We start from the raw sequence: 16,007 nt of genomic DNA, 5'->3' as shown, positions 1-16,007 counted from the left end.
TCTGTCATATATATATATATATATATATATATATATATATATATATATATATATATATATATATATATATTTATATGTATGTGTGTGTGTGGACTGTTTCTATTCTAAATTGGTAACCGGCTGACCAGATATCGTTATGCATTGTATGGTTTTGCAGCCATAGGATTTATGATTGAATTGGATTGAGTGAGGAGATGGGAACTGGGCCGTAGCTGGCTCTGCTGGAGAAGATAATGGTGGTGATGGAAGTGGTGGCAGGGGAACCGGTGGTGATGATTGCGTTAGTGATGGTGGTGGCGGTGGCGGCGGCGGCGGCGGTTGTGGTTTGATTGAAGGGCGGAGACAATGTATTATGCCTTGTATGTTGTGTTCCGCACTGTTTATTGTGTTTTCCGGTGGGCAGGCTGAATGCTTTTTTTCGTAGTCTGTTTTCATGATGTCTGTCTTTTTCAATATATTTATGTGTTATGTCTTACTAAATTTTTTTAGTAGTACTGAGTTATTGTTATTTGATTTTTTCTTTAATACGTTTCTGTTTCAAAGTGATAGTGTCGCTTTACTCCTGTTTTAGCGCTCGTTACTCTTTCACACAAAGTTCATATGTAATACAGCCATCGATTCCTACATATATTTATATATATATATATTTATATATATGTATATATCTATATATATATATATATATGCATTTATATATATTTTATATACATATATATATGCATATATATATGCATATAATATATATATGCATATATATATATTTATATATTTCTATATATAATTATATATATGCATATATATATATATATATATGCATATATATATATATATATACATATATATATATATATATATATATATATATATATATATATATATATATATATAATTTATTTCGTTTCTTATTTTATTTCATTTTATTTATTTTTTTTACTTATATGGAGACCACTCAGGCTGCTGCTAACAATGATTCAATTTTTTGGAACTATCGTCATTCAAAAATAGTAACCATCCTTTGGACGGACTTGTTTATCGTCAAAGCTGTTACCAAACACAAAGACACATGGGACGTATTTGATTCTTTCATTTTTAATCGTTCAACTGTGTCTCCTATAGCATTTGTTCATTGTTCTCCGCTCTGAACCTCAATCATCCTCGCCAACGGGTATAGAGTCTGTTTATCTCTAATGAGTCATATGTACTGTCTGTATTGTCTGGTCTCTTCCTTCTCTTCCTCGTCATAGGTTCGAGTCCTGCACTTTTCTTCGGTCCCCATCGGCCGTAACTGCGTTCCACCTCTGTATTATCTAGGTCTCTGGCCTCTCTTCCCCCTCCTCGTCACAGGTTCGAATCCCGCACTTCTCTCTTGTTCCCAGCATTGACTGTGACCTGCGACAGTCCATGCCTGTACGGTAGAGGTGACGGTTTTGTCCGTAGCTACGCGCCTCCTGGCGTATACTCCTTAGGTTCTGTCTCCATACGCCATCGCTGGTCGTTGGGCTTGTCTGTGACGGAAGAACCCGAGTCTGTTGGCTTCACTGTCTATTTGTCCTCTTCTACGCCGTCATGATGACAAAGATTTATCTTTTATCGCATTATGTGCTGGTATAAGGCTTTAATACCCTGTTGCCTTGGAATGGTAGAGGTGCTAGTGGTGTAGGTAAAGGTAGTGGTGGTAATATAGTTGTAGTTGTGGTGGTGGCGGTAATGGTGGTGATAGTGGACTTGGGGGTGGTGGTGATGGCGGTGGTGATAGTAGTTTCTGTTGTTATTGTCTAGACGCTGCTGGACAATGTCTTCGTGTCGTTCTGCGAGGTCACGAGTGTACTTGGGTCCTGGTCTGGTTTATTGAGTTTTATTGGACTTATTTGTTCGTGGGCGTTGTCTGTTGAGCTCCATTAGGCGTACTTGTTTGTGGGCGTGGTGGACGACTATTGCTCGAACATCAAGTAAATGTCTTTACTAATATTGTCTTAGTTTATGTTTCGATTTATGTAAGTTTCTTTGAACCTCTTAGAATTCCGATGCTACACGTGAACGACCGGAGAAGTGTCTGATATACTATGTTTGTTATAAAAAAAAAATAATGCATATGGGGCTCTTTGTCTATTATTATGAAATGTGTATTTGCACATTCGACCTGCACGCCAGTGCCGGGCAAATAGAGTACTATATAATATTCTTGTCTCTATATGCCATGTTCATTGTGGTTGTGCACTGGGACCGCCCATAATAGATTACAGGTCCTTTCATGTGCAGTATGTGTTGCTACTTTGATATGCATTATATTTTTATGTGCGTATTCGTGTGCACTGTGGTGTGCGTGCCTCTATGGGCATAAATCCTATGGCCGCGTTCGCTCTTTTTTTTCTTGTTCGATCTCCTTTGTGTTGCTTGGAGGTTTAGTGCTTGTGTCGTCGGGTTCAGTTTTATACATAACTCCATTCAGTGTGTGTATGTGTGTGTGGGTGTAGGTGTGAATCAGTCTGTATATGTATTTTGGACTTCCAGTCTGAAAGAATTTATGTATGAGTGTGTGTGTGTGTGTGTGTGTGTGTGTGTGTGTGTGTGTGTGTGTGTGTGTGTGTGTGTGCGTGTATGTGTGTGTGTGTATGTGTGTGTGTATGTGTTTGTACATGCTTGTTTATTCAGTCTGCAAATATGTTTAGGACAGCCAGTCTGCGTGTGTTTGCGTGCGTGTGTGTACGTGTGTGTGTGTGTGTGTGTGTGTGTGTCTGTCTGTCTGTCTGTCTGTCCTAGCGCATGGGTCAGAGATGACGCCTTTTGCTGGCGTCTGTTTGGTCTCGTGCTGCACTGTGTGTTAGACTGTGTTGCAAACACGAACGCCCTGAGGGAATGGTAACAAATAGTCCTGACCCACTCCACAGATTTCACTACATAGCTATAACTAAGACTTCTACATATCTATCTACAAAACAGATTTACCATAAGGATAAGGCTATATAGAAAAATATATCGGGTAAATAGCATTAGGAGCTATGTTTGTGTTATAAGAAACCTTCAAAATGTTCGAGACTTTTGCTCGCAACTGTACGGGTATTTCGTGTGGGACTGCGAGGAGATAGGATCCTGTGTGTTATTGGAAAGGCATGTAGTCCAGGGCAGACCCTGTGATCATTCCCCCTCCCCTCCCCCCGATTTTTTTTTTTTTTTTCGTGTATAATTTTCATTTTCCTAGCAGGCAGGGCAGGGCACTTTTTTCTTTTTTCTTTCTTCTTTTTTCTTAACCGAGATTTGCATTCATTGTTTATGAAAAATTTTCACACCATTTTGTCTACGATTTTGTTCAAACTGTTCATAATGTAATTTGTGCCTCGTCTCATACGAATATAAAAATGAAGGAGATTGATAGAAACCATAAGGCCTACACAAGGCAGTTCCATGTTCATTACCACCTATCATCTCCACCCATAAAGTTATCTAACTTTCTTCCCTCATGATTCTAACTAAAGACCTAAAATCCTTCCGCAGAGACGATATCCTGGAGTCCTTAACTAACAATCCTCCTCCTTCTCTTTCAGTCCTCCGAAGTCAACATGACGACAGTGACCTCCGAACACAACGGCGCGGCCTCGGCCTCGGCTTCGTCGCGAGTCAAACGAACACATTCAGGGGCTGTCGCCAATGGATCAAGCCCGACTAGTCCTGTTAACAGTAAACAACCGCGGCAAGAACAGAAACCAAAGAGCAGGGCGAAGAAGTCTTGCTGCGCGAGGTATCATCTCAACTCGGCGTGGTCGGTGTGGTACAGCGTGGGCACCGTCCTCTTCTGCAGCTTCCTCGTCTACCGCGGCGTGCAGCGCTTCGTGTCCTACGCCGGGCTACAATGGCCGCAAGGTAGGGTTCTATTTTATTATCATCATCTTTGTTATTACTAATGTATTTGCCTTTCTTGTTTACTTGTGTGGTTGTTTGTTTGTCTATTTCATTTGTTATTTATTTATTTTTATCTATTCATTGTCTTTATAAATTATTCTGTAGATTTATTGAGATATTTATTTATTCATATATTCATCTAATCATTTATCCATTTATCTGTTTATTAATGTATTTATTCATTCATTCATTTTTTGCATCTGACCTCGTAAAACTGAGTCATGACACACGCACATACACACGCACGCACGCATGGACACGCACACATGCACACACACACATGCACACACACACACACATGCACACACACACATGCACACACACACATGCACACACACACATGCTCACACACACACATGCACACACACACATGCACATACACACACACATGCACATACACACACACACACGCACACACACAGACACACACACACAGACACACACACACAGACACACACACACACACACACACACACACACACACACACACACACACACACACACACACACACACACACACACACACACACACACTCACCATTTCACACTTTGAATTATGCACTGGAGCTCATGTATAACGAAAAGCACAGCTTTGGCCAACTTCCACGTGGAGAGAAAAAATAAATATATTCTGAATTTCACTATGTGTTGAATTTATGTAAGGACTTTAGGACATTGTAGCGAATTTAATTGTACAGCCTTTTCTCTAGCATCCACGTTTCTATGATAATTATGTTATGTTTAAAGAAAATGTTGAGTTCTGTTATTAGAATATTAATGCCTCTCGGCGCATTAGAAACTTAGAAACCTCCAGTTTGATAAGAAAGTATTAGACAAAAAGTTAGAGATTAGTTGTTGTTGTCTAAACTCAAAACCAATTACCTCTATTGGTTTTCATCCGCCTCTCGGCCTCTTCACTCCTCTCTTTCCCTCCCCTCTCTCCTCCTCTCTTTCACTCCCCTCTGTCATCCTCTCTTTCCCTTCCCTCTCTCCTCTCTTCTCCTCCCGCCTCCCCCCCTCTTTCCCTCCCCTCTTTCCTCCTCTTTTTCTTTCCCCTATTTCCTCCTCTTCTCTCCTCCTCCCTCCTCCTCTCTTTTCCTCCCCTCTCTCCTCCTCTCTTACCTTCCCTTCTCTCCTCCTCTCTCCTCTCCTCTCTACTTCTCTCTTCCCGTCATTCTATTTTGTCTTCCTGTGCCCAGCCTTTCAATTCCTTTTACCATTTCTGTCTTGTGACCTGCATTCCCCTTTATTGCGTTTGCCTCTTTCTCCCCTCTCTCCTCTTTTTTTTTTTTTTGTTCTTACCTAAGTCCTCTCCCCTCTTCTCTTCCCCTCGAGATCTCTCCTCCCCTACTCACTTCCCCTTCCCCTTTCCTTCCCCTCTTTCCTTCACAATCTCCCCTTCTTTCCTCTTTGTCATCAGGTGTTGTTCCTTTCGACTCTTTTCCGCCTCTTTCTGTTCTTCTTTTGCATCCTCCTGGATTCTTTTCTCTCTCCTCTTTTCCCCCTCTCTTTTCTCTTCCTCTCCTCTTGCTCTCTTTTCCCTTTCTCGATTCTTCTCTCCTCTGCTCTCTTTCTCCCCCCGTCTCGACTCTTCCCCCCTCTCGTCACTTTTCTTCTCTTCTTGCTCTCTTTTCTCTCTCTCGATTCTTCTCTCTTCCCTCGTTTACTCTCTTCTTTCTCCCTCTCGACTTTTCCCCTCTTTACCCTCTTCCATGCTCCTTGACCCTTTACACGCATTCCCCTCGTTTAACACCCCGATAGGACGGTGTACTTGAATGACTTTATTCTGGCTAAGGACAAACGAATTTATCAAGCTGAAGGTGAATTTTCATCTGATTGGGTTTCTAGCCCCTTCCCTCCCACCCCCTTCGCCCCTCAGCTACGGAGATCAGCTCAACGCCCTAAGGTGCTTAGAATCGCCTCTCTTTAGCCACAATGGATACGTAGTACTTTTCTCCTTCGTCTCCTTATTCTCTCTCCTCTCTAACTTCTCTCTCAAACATTTTCCCCTCTCTAATTACACTGGTCTTCCTCCTCGTCTCCTTTTACTTCTTCTTCCTTTCTTCGTCCCGTCCTCAGATCCCGTTCTCTTAAGGATTCTCTCACTCTCTCTCTCTCTCTCCTCTTTTTTTATCTTTTTTCTCTCTCCCTCCCTCTCTTCCTCTCTTCCTCTCTTTCTCCCTCTCTCTCCCTCTGTCTCCCTCTCTCCCTCCCTCCCTCTCTCCCTCTCTCTCTCTCTCCCTCTCTCTCTCTCTCTCTCTCTCTCTCTCTCTCTCTCTCTCTCTCTCTCTCTCTCTCTCTCTCTCTCTCTCTCTCTCTCAAAGAGTATGCACCGTCCTCATCTCAACTCAACCTGAATACTCAACTTTTACTTTGTTTGGTCCATTATTAATTGATCTAACTTCGTATATCTCTGTCTTTCTCCTCCTCTTTCCCCCTTCCTTCTCTCTTCCCCCTGCTCCTTCTCCTCTTCCACTTTTCTCCTCCTCCACTTTTTTCTCTTCCTGCCTCTTCTCTTCCTCCTCCTCCTCTTCCACTTCCTCCTTCTTTTCCACTTCCTCCTTCTTTTCCACCTTCTCCTCCCCTTTATTCCGCGAGTCTTAGACTCCCTTCCCCTCACCAGTCTTTCCGTGAGCTCCATTCCTCCTCATCCTCTTCATCCTCTTCCTTTCTTCCTCCTCTTACCTCCCATACTCCCCGAGTCATAGACTTCCTTTCCCTGTCCAGTCTTTCCGTGAGCCTCCTCGTCGTCCTCCTCCTCCTCCTCCTCCTCGTCGTCCTCCTCCTCCTCCTCCTCCTCCTCCTCCTCCTCCTCCCCTAGTCTTAGCATCCCTTCCCTTCACCAGCATTCACGTCAGCCTCCTCCCTTTTCCTTCCGAGGCATAGATGAAGACGAATGGCCTTTGCTCGCTCGACCACTTCGCCTTGTGACCCGTGCCGCCGCTCGAGGGCCGGGCCGAGCCGAGCCGCGCAGGCAGCCTCGGTCCGTCCTTCCCCGGCGCCGGGGTGACCCTCAGCCGCCGCCGAGCCAAATCAACACAAATGATTCTCGTCTTGCTGTACAGTCGTCGAACTAAGTTCGTCTGTCTCACGACCCCGAGATGCGTGGAGGATTGTAAATCCGACACTTGGCAGTCTTTGGGCTGGATAAAACGAAGAGATCTTATTCGGCTAAGGGGATATTCACGTTGAATAAGGCGTTAAACGATTTTTTTTTAGTATCAGGAGACTCCAGGTTTCACTTGTGATTGCTTGTCAATATATATCTATATCTGTATCTATATATACATACAAATACACACACATACACTCACCGGCGCCAGTCTCCGGGGTCCCTCCGAGCAAGCTCCCATGCAGCCACCCATCCTTCCTTCCCACTCCAAACAACTCTCGATAGGCTCGATCAGCTTACCTCAGCCATGAAATCCGTGGGCGTCCCTGTGATAATAATCAAAGGAACGATGATTTCAGACACTTCTAGGCAAAATTGAAATACTACACGCCTTCTTTTCATGTTTTATTTACTAATTTACTTATCATTTATCTGTTTATTGATCTATTTATTTTAACTTATTTGTTTACTTTATTCATCTAATCCATTTATTTTTTTTTATTTTTTTTTTTTATTTTTTTTTTTTTTATTAATCTTTTGTGTGTGGCCTTGATCCTTCTCTGTGTACACTGCACAGAAGTCCCCGTGCTATCGTGCGCCAGTTGATGGCGTGGGCCAAAGGACCGTTCCATAAAACTCGGGACGCCTGGCGTTTGATCGCCAGACCATCATTTCCATACCATCATGGCTTCTTTATGAATTCACTTGCATTACCCTTGACCGAATAAAAGCCAGCAAATATTCGAAAGACGAATAAACCAAAAGATCATCTGTCTATATATTGTTGTCATTGTAACATTGTAACTCGTTGTAAATTAGGAGTAATGAAATAAACGGATTATTTGGTTATCTGTTACAATTCAGACGTTAGGCATTCTGTCGGCAGGCACTGCCAGAGGACAGTTTTATTGATAGTCCGACCCAAAGTCTTTTGACGAGAACAAAGGACGACCTCATGGCAATGACAGGCATCCCGCATGGACCTCTCGGTGACAGGGAAGGAACTGAAAGTGCCAAGTAGTATTGTGACGTTGCAATATGATATTGTGACTTTGCAATATGGTATTGTAAAATTGTAATATGGTATTGTGACGTTGCATTGTGGTATTGTGATGTTACAGTGTGGTATTGTGACGTTACCACGTGGTATTGTGACGTTTCAATGTAACTCTGTGACGTTGCAACGTGGTATTGTGACTTTGCAGTGGTGTATTGTGACTTTGCAATGGTGTATTGTGACTTTACAATGGTGTATTGTGACTTTGCAATGTGGTGTTCTGACTTTATAATGGTGTATTGTGACTTTGCAACGTGGTATTGTGACTTTGCAATGTGGCAATGGCGTCACGCGTTATCTTTGATTCTGATGCCAACAATAGCTTGGCCACTCGATAAGTTGGAAAGAAAACGGGAGGGAGGGAGGGAGGGAAGGAATTTACTCAGATATATGATAAAATATTTATTTAATCTTTATTCGTTTGTTCATTTTAGTTACTCATTTTTTTTTATTTTACTCATTCATCAGTTTAGCTATGTATTTGTTCATTTATTATGAATATTTGAATTTCATAATTGCTTCATGAACAAAGTCACACTAGGAGCATAATCATATACTGTTGCAAAAAGAATAGATGATTAAAAGATAGATAAATGAATAAATAGATAAGTAAATAAACAAATGAATGAATAAACAAATAATCAAATTTATCTCTGAATCCGGATCCTGAGTGCGTTCTTGGATGATCAAGAGGCACTTACTCGTAAGTCCAGAGAATCTGCCCTCACAACTAAACAGAATCGTCAGTCTTTAGCCAGAACGAAGCACATCAAGTGCGCCACCGCCTTGAAGGGGTCGAGGGCCTCCGTGCCGCGTCCCAGGAGTCTGGGCGACCCCGCGAAGGCGCTTGGGCCGTTGAAGCGTGAAATTGCTGAGCCGAAGAAGCCTCTAAGCATGCCATCCGGAAGTATCAGAGTACATTGATGTTATACTTTATCTAACCGCATAAATTTTTTCTTTCTTTCTTGCTATCTTTCTTCTTACTTTTTTTTTTTTATACTGCCTTTCTATTTCCTTACTATTTTGGCTTTCTATTTTTCTCTCTTTACATCTTTATTTTCATCCATTTTTTATTTTGTTTTTATTATTTCTTTCTTCTTTGTGTCCAATTTTCATTTTATTTGTTCATATTGCTTTGTTGCTATGTTTTCATCTTTTTTTTTCTTCCATATGCCCAACTGTAATTTCGTGTAAAAACTGTATTTTTTGGAGTTGCATTTTCACTTTATTCTCTTTACTTTTTCGATTTTTACTTTTTGCTTGTCTTTTATCCTTTGTAGACCTCCCTTTGTAGTATCTAAATAGTCCAGAGACCTAGTGATCACAACAACGATGATATTGAGTCCAGATACGAGACCATAACCCAAGAAAGCAAAAGACTCAAAATGAAAATGAAATCACGTTTTTATTTACCACAAAACTTTTGGTCGTTGAGGAGGATTTCAACATCTAGATACTGTAAATGATGTCTATAAACTTGGACACAAGGACAGTAGGAATGTCGCTAGTTTCAGAATAGTTAATATAAAAACGTAGGGTAAAGCGACAATACTATCTTTATTTAGAATAAAGATTTTTAGTCGTGGGGGATTTATGAAAAACTAGAAGTTCTAAATGGTGCATGTGAACTATGAAATAAGGATAATGCTTGTGTAAATAAATTGAAAAAAAGGTCAGGCGTTAGTTAGAAGAAAGTCTACAAAGGACTTTCTAGCACCATCCAAAGACCTTTTTGGCACCATCCCAAGAGCTTTGTAGCACCATAGAATGGACGTTTTGACACCATACAAAGGACGTTTTGGCATAATTCACAAGACGTATTGGTACCATCCAAAGGACTTTTGGTACCATACAAAGGTCCAGTTCATCCTTCCTTTATTTTGACAGATTCCCCTGAATCGAGGAATACACGGAGAAGGTTCCTATGGTCTGAAGAGAATCATCTGGCGTTGGCCAGAACAAAATAAATAAAAATAAAGATAATTAAGCCCACCCTAAGGCTCATTGATAAAGTTTCTGTCAGCCAAATAAAATCGTCTGGCGAGCAAGAAAGACCTCGATTGCAAATTGCAACATATGTCCTACGTCCTAAAATAATGTGGTTCATAATTTACGGCTTATTGCTGGCATTACTAATGCAAATGCCATTATTCTGATGTGTTTGCAATGGAAAAATGCTTACGTAACGAAACCGCCGGACCATCAACAGCTGGCTGTGCCAATATTCTTTTATATGTATGTATATATATATATATATATATATATATATATATATATATGTATATATATATATATATATATATATATATATATATATATGTATATATATATGTATATATATATATATGTATATATATATATATATATATGTTCCCCCCACCCAACCTCTCGAATGTATAGAATTGCCTCTTTTAAATGGAATCAAATGTATTACGTGTAACACTATATTAAAGGGGCTGAAGTGGTAGTCGTAACGATGTACTCGTACCATACTGTCTTACGAGGAGATCTTAGGTTTGGAAAAGAGACTTTGAGGTTTGTGAAGACCTTAAGTCTAGAAAAATATTTATTATTATTATTATTATTATTATTATTATTATTATTATTATTATTATTATCATTATTATTATTATTGTTATTATTATTATTATTGTTATTGTAATTATTGTTATTGTTATTGGCATTATTGTTGTTATTTTTATTATTGTTATTATTAGTATTATTATTATTATTATTATTATTATTATTATCATTATTATTGTTATTATTATTGTTATTGTAATTATTGTTATTGTTATTGGCATTATTGTTGTTATTTCTATTATTGTTATTATCATTATTATTATTATTATTATTATTATTATTATTGTTGTTGTTGTTGTTGTTGTTATTGCATACATATACCAAGGCTTTTTCCACCTTACAAGGGAGGTAGCCAAAAAGGAAAGGCATATAATCATTCCCACCCATTCCATCCCTGAATACTCCACACCCCTCCACCCTCCCTCTTATCTTAGCACCTCTTATCTTAGCACCTCCCGGATGACGGGTCATCCCTGCACCCTGTCCACTGCCCTGGGTCAGAAGCAGTGTCGCAAGACACAGCACATCCACAGCAAGGCCGCTTCATTAAATCGGCGATCCCCCCTTTCCGTCTCCCCATGCATAAAAGGAAAAGACGGGGAGAAATCTTTTCGGGCTGCGTCAAATTTTGCTCACACATACTACCTCACCCCCCATTCTACCTCATGCACCACAACATCATCCATATACAAACATTCTCCATTCACCCCTGTCTTCTGTCCTCTCCCGTCCTTCCTCAACAGACATTCCCCTCTTCCCCAAAGCCCCCTTCACCCCATCCATCCACCTCATCCTAGGACGTCCCCTCATGTTCACTCCCTCCACATCTGCCTTCCATACCTCTTTTACTAGTCTTTCTTCACTCATCCTTTCCATGTATCCAAACCATCCTAATACTCTTTCATCAACCCTATCTCCCAACTCCCTTTCCACCCCCGTTCTCCTCCTCACCTCCTCATTTCTCACTCTATCTAGCCTAGTAACCCCCATCATACTTCTCAGACACCTCATCTCAAACACATTCAAACTCCTTCTCTCTTCCTCTCTTATGTTCCATGTTTCTGCACCATACAGTGCTGTTGGCACAATCACTCCTTCATGCAGTCTCCTCTTAGCATCCATTCCCAAATGTCTATTCCTCATTACACTCTTCAATCCACCAAGGCATTTACTCGCTTCTCTCAATCTACATTCTACCTCCACCTTCACCCCACCTTTTCCTGTCACATTTGCACCCAAGTATCTAAAACTATCCACTTCCTCCAGTCGCTCTCCCTTAATGCTCACTTCCAGTCTACTGCCACTTTCACCCCTTGTACATCTCATCACCTTACTTTTACCCACATTTATCTTTAGCTTTCTTCTATCACATACTCTCTCAAACTCTGTCACCAACTTCCTCAATCCCTCCTCCGATCCTGCCACAAGCGCAGGATAATGATGATGATGATTATTATTATTATTATTATTATTATTATCATTATCATTATTTATTATTATTATTATTATTATTATTATTATTATTATTATTATTATTATTATTATTACCATTATTATTACCACCATTATTATTGCTTTATTTTAATTTTTTCGAGGCCTCGAAGAGATCAAATTTCGCGAGGAACATGGCCTCGAGTTTGACGGATGACGCAGTATCTCGTTTGCCTGAGAGGAGTACCTTCTGACCTGGAGGGAGTGCGGCTGACTGAGCTTCCATTACTCCCAACCACAGTCCTTTCTCTGCAATAAAATATTTTTCGTTTTATTTTTTCAGTCGGGTTTCTCTCCACGTTTTTATTTTATTTATCTTTCCAGAAGTTATGTTCTGATCCTTTTTTACGTATCGAGTTAGGTAACGAATACCAGTGGCCTTTTTTGTTTTCATTTATTTTTTTTATTATACTCGTATGTGTATATTTTCCACTCAAAAACAAGACTTTTGATGTTGAACTTCCCTCACACGTACACACACACACACACACACACACACACACACACACACACACACACACACACACACACACACACACACACACACGACGTCAACCAACCCCTGCCATATATACTCTCCTAAACATAATTCAATAGATATTTAATCTCATTTGTCCTTTCTTCGCTCTTCATCCGAATGAGAATTATCTAGTTTGTCACACTTGAATTATTTTGTGCTGGAGAACGTCATATTTTATTCAGCTTAACGGTGTCCCTCCACTTCAGAAAGGTTTATTGAAATGGCCATGAATATTTTCTACGTATAGAGTTCGTATCTTTTCTAGGATATTCGTGTAAAGGCGAAGGTGAACGTAGGGATCATATTTTAGCGCCTTGTGGTGTAAGCTCGCCTTGGTGCTAGTGTGAGACGGCAGGAGTTTTATTCTATTATTTATTAAAAAAAAAATATATATGATTTATTCCTGTCATGTGGGTGGACAGGCGACATACTCCATCTCTAGTGAATTCGAATAGCTAGATATGACTTCGCTTTCAAATTCCAAAGCTTCTCTGCCATTATGTCAACGATAGTTCTAATTCTGTCTTAAGTCTAACCTATATATCCTTCATCTTTCGATGATACTTTTGATGTCTCATCCAAATGTTACTTGTCACTTGGACGGTTCCGAAAACAAAAAGAAAATAGCAATCGAAGTCATTTTTAATCAAATCGAAGACAAAGCGTGTGACGCGATGTCGTCTTGTGGGACGCCGCGTCGCCTCGACTCGGGCAGACCTCTTCTGAGAGTCTTCCCGATAAGGCTTGTTTTAGACACCGACTAATAAGGACCGTTCCAGAAACGAGACGCGGGAATGGGGATAGCGGTACGGCCATATAGGGCGATTGGTTGACCACGGACCCACAGAGAACGGTGAAGGTGAACTCGTTGAGTTCCAAAATTCGTCGACAACTTATATATATGGATATATATATATATATATATATATATATATATATATATATATATATATATATATATAATATATACATATATATATAATATATATACACACACACATACATGTATAATGTATATATACAGTACTACGAGGCAGGGCAGAACTCGTAGTAATGGATTTAATATGGAAAAAATTAGGTTGGAGAAGGAAATAGGCAAGAGCTGGTTTACCAGTAGAGTGGTTAACGAATGGAATAGATTTAGTAACCATATACTGAGCACTGAAACAAATGATTGTTTTAAGAGAAGGTTAGATAACTTTATGAATAGGGATGACAAGGGATGGTAAGGGATATGGAACTGCCTAGTGGAGGCCTTAAGGTCTCTTGCAGTTTCCTCCATTCTTATGTTCATATCGTGTGTCGCCGTGTTGAAGGGTGGAGACAACGGTGCGCGACGACGATGACAATGCTGTCGAAGTTGAAAAATGATGATGACGTCATTGCTGCGCTCGATCAGAGTTTGTGAAGAACGAAGAGGAGGAGGAGGAGGAGGAAGAGGAAGATTAGCAGGGGAGGAAGAGAAAGAAGAGAAGGAGGAGGAAGAAGAAGAAAAAGAAGTAGGAAAATAAAAAAGAAAAAGAAGAAAAGCAGGAAGACAGGGAGAGGAAGAAGAGGTGAAGGTGGTAGAAAAAGAGGAGTAAAAGGAGGAAGAAAAATAAGAAAAAAAAATGAATGCAAGATATATGAAGAATGGAAGTTAGCTTCAGTATGGCGGAGAGCTGAGTTAGGTCGGTCGGGGATGGAAGGTACGAAGAACACCAACTGTAACATCTTTGAAGATTTTTTTTTTTTTTTTTTTTTTTTTGACGATTCTAGACAAGTGTGAGGACCCACCCACTACCTCCATACCCCCACCCCAACCACCCCGAAGTCGTTATACAGTTAAGTGTTACATCAGGATGTGAACTACGATGGTGGTTGTGGTAGTCCTCGAGAAGGTCGTAAATGGGTCGTTACGAGAGTAGTTATAGCGAGCACGGGATAACGATCTCGTAAGCGAGAGACCACCTGGTTGGGTCTTGGCTCTGGTGAAAATGATCATCGTGGTGCAAGTGATAGAGTACTGATGGTGATAATTGTATGACAGTGACGTGATAATAGTGGTGGTTGTTATGGTGATAGTGGTGTGGGAGATGAATATCAAGGTAGTGATGACTGGTGTTGGTAATGGTGTTGTCCATATCGGTGGTGATAGAGATGGTGATGGTAGAGGTGAAGGTGTTAGTGATGGTGGTGTAGATAGGTAATGTCGTGGTGGTGATATTAATGTTGTTGTTCTTGTCGATGGTGATAGTTTTAATGGTGGTAGTGATCGTGGTGGTGGTTGGGTATCTCCTGAATGAGTGAACTGATAACAGTGGTGGTAAAATAATTTAGATGTTTGTTGTCACTTAACCACATTAAGGATAATACTATAAATCAGGATGACAAACACGATAACATTGATAACAGTTCCTTGACAAAACATATTTGAATGTTACCTTTCCCAATGGCAAGCTCTCCTGAGCCACGCCCACTTTATTTCCTGGCCAATCACAGCCCTCCCTCGCCCTATAAGCGTCATTCAATAGCAGTTGTGATTGGTCAAGGAAAGCGTGGTTTGTTCCGCCTGAGACCAATGCCGTGATTGGAGTTACAGTCTTCGTAAGTTGATTTCAACCCGTGTCGCACTTTAAGAATTTTATTCTGACTGCTGCCAGGCAATCTTAGTCATCTGAAAGAGGAATTCGGTTACAAGAAGTTCAAAATCAATAATACGAATCACTGTAGTTATCTGAAATAACAGCAAACTGATCATAGTACAGACACTCTATGTAAGTTCATGCCATAATATTGTTATTAGAAATAACAAGGACAGGGATTGTTTCCGATGATATTATTATTGAAAATGTGTATAGTTCATTCCAGTTGATAATCACCCTTTTATTCTGGTGAGCCCTTCATTGTTGTGTCTTATTGGATGGATGATGGTTTGGAAGACGCCAGGAGATTCTGTTGCGTAGGCTGGAAAAGGGGAGGGAAAGTGGGAAGAGGAAAGGGGCAGGTCGATCCACCCACCAGTAGACCTCAGCTGATAATGGATACATGGACCAACTTCGATAGTCCTCGAACTTCGGACTGCCAGATGACGCCGTGGTGGTTGCTCTCCATGTGGTCGTGATGGTTTATAGGTTATTCTAAGATTATACACTGAATCATCTCGGTATCGACAGCTGCAGTAACTAATCATAGTCTGATGTGTGGTGGAAGCGAAATTTATGTTGTAGTGGTGATAGTGAATATAGTAGAGTTTGAGGAGAAAGTGATGTTCATATTGGTGATGGTGTTAGTCGTGGTAGACAGAGAGAAATGTGGTGGTGATAGTAATCATAGTAGTGATAGTAGAAAAAAGTGATATCAATGGT

The 16,007-nt window shown here is 40.5% G+C and overlaps 1 protein-coding gene across 1 annotated transcript in view; it reads left to right on the top strand.

Moving 5' to 3' along the window:
• The window catches only part of LOC143021508 (uncharacterized), a 360,858-nt gene that overhangs the window by 198,027 nt on the left and 146,824 nt on the right, over positions 1-16,007 (top strand). The window contains exon 2 of the mRNA XM_076179082.1: positions 3,543-3,858. Coding sequence (XP_076035197.1) covers positions 3,558-3,858 — 301 coding nt within the window. The 5' untranslated portion in view covers positions 3,543-3,557. The remainder of the gene's footprint in view (positions 1-3,542; positions 3,859-16,007) is intronic.

The sequence above is a fragment of the Oratosquilla oratoria genome, chromosome 42 (assembly GCF_046742065.1).
Source record: "Oratosquilla oratoria isolate Oo_2021 chromosome 42, ASM4674206v1, whole genome shotgun sequence".
NCBI lineage: Eukaryota > Metazoa > Arthropoda > Malacostraca > Stomatopoda > Squillidae > Oratosquilla > Oratosquilla oratoria.
This window is presented reverse-complemented; position numbering and strand designations above follow the sequence as displayed.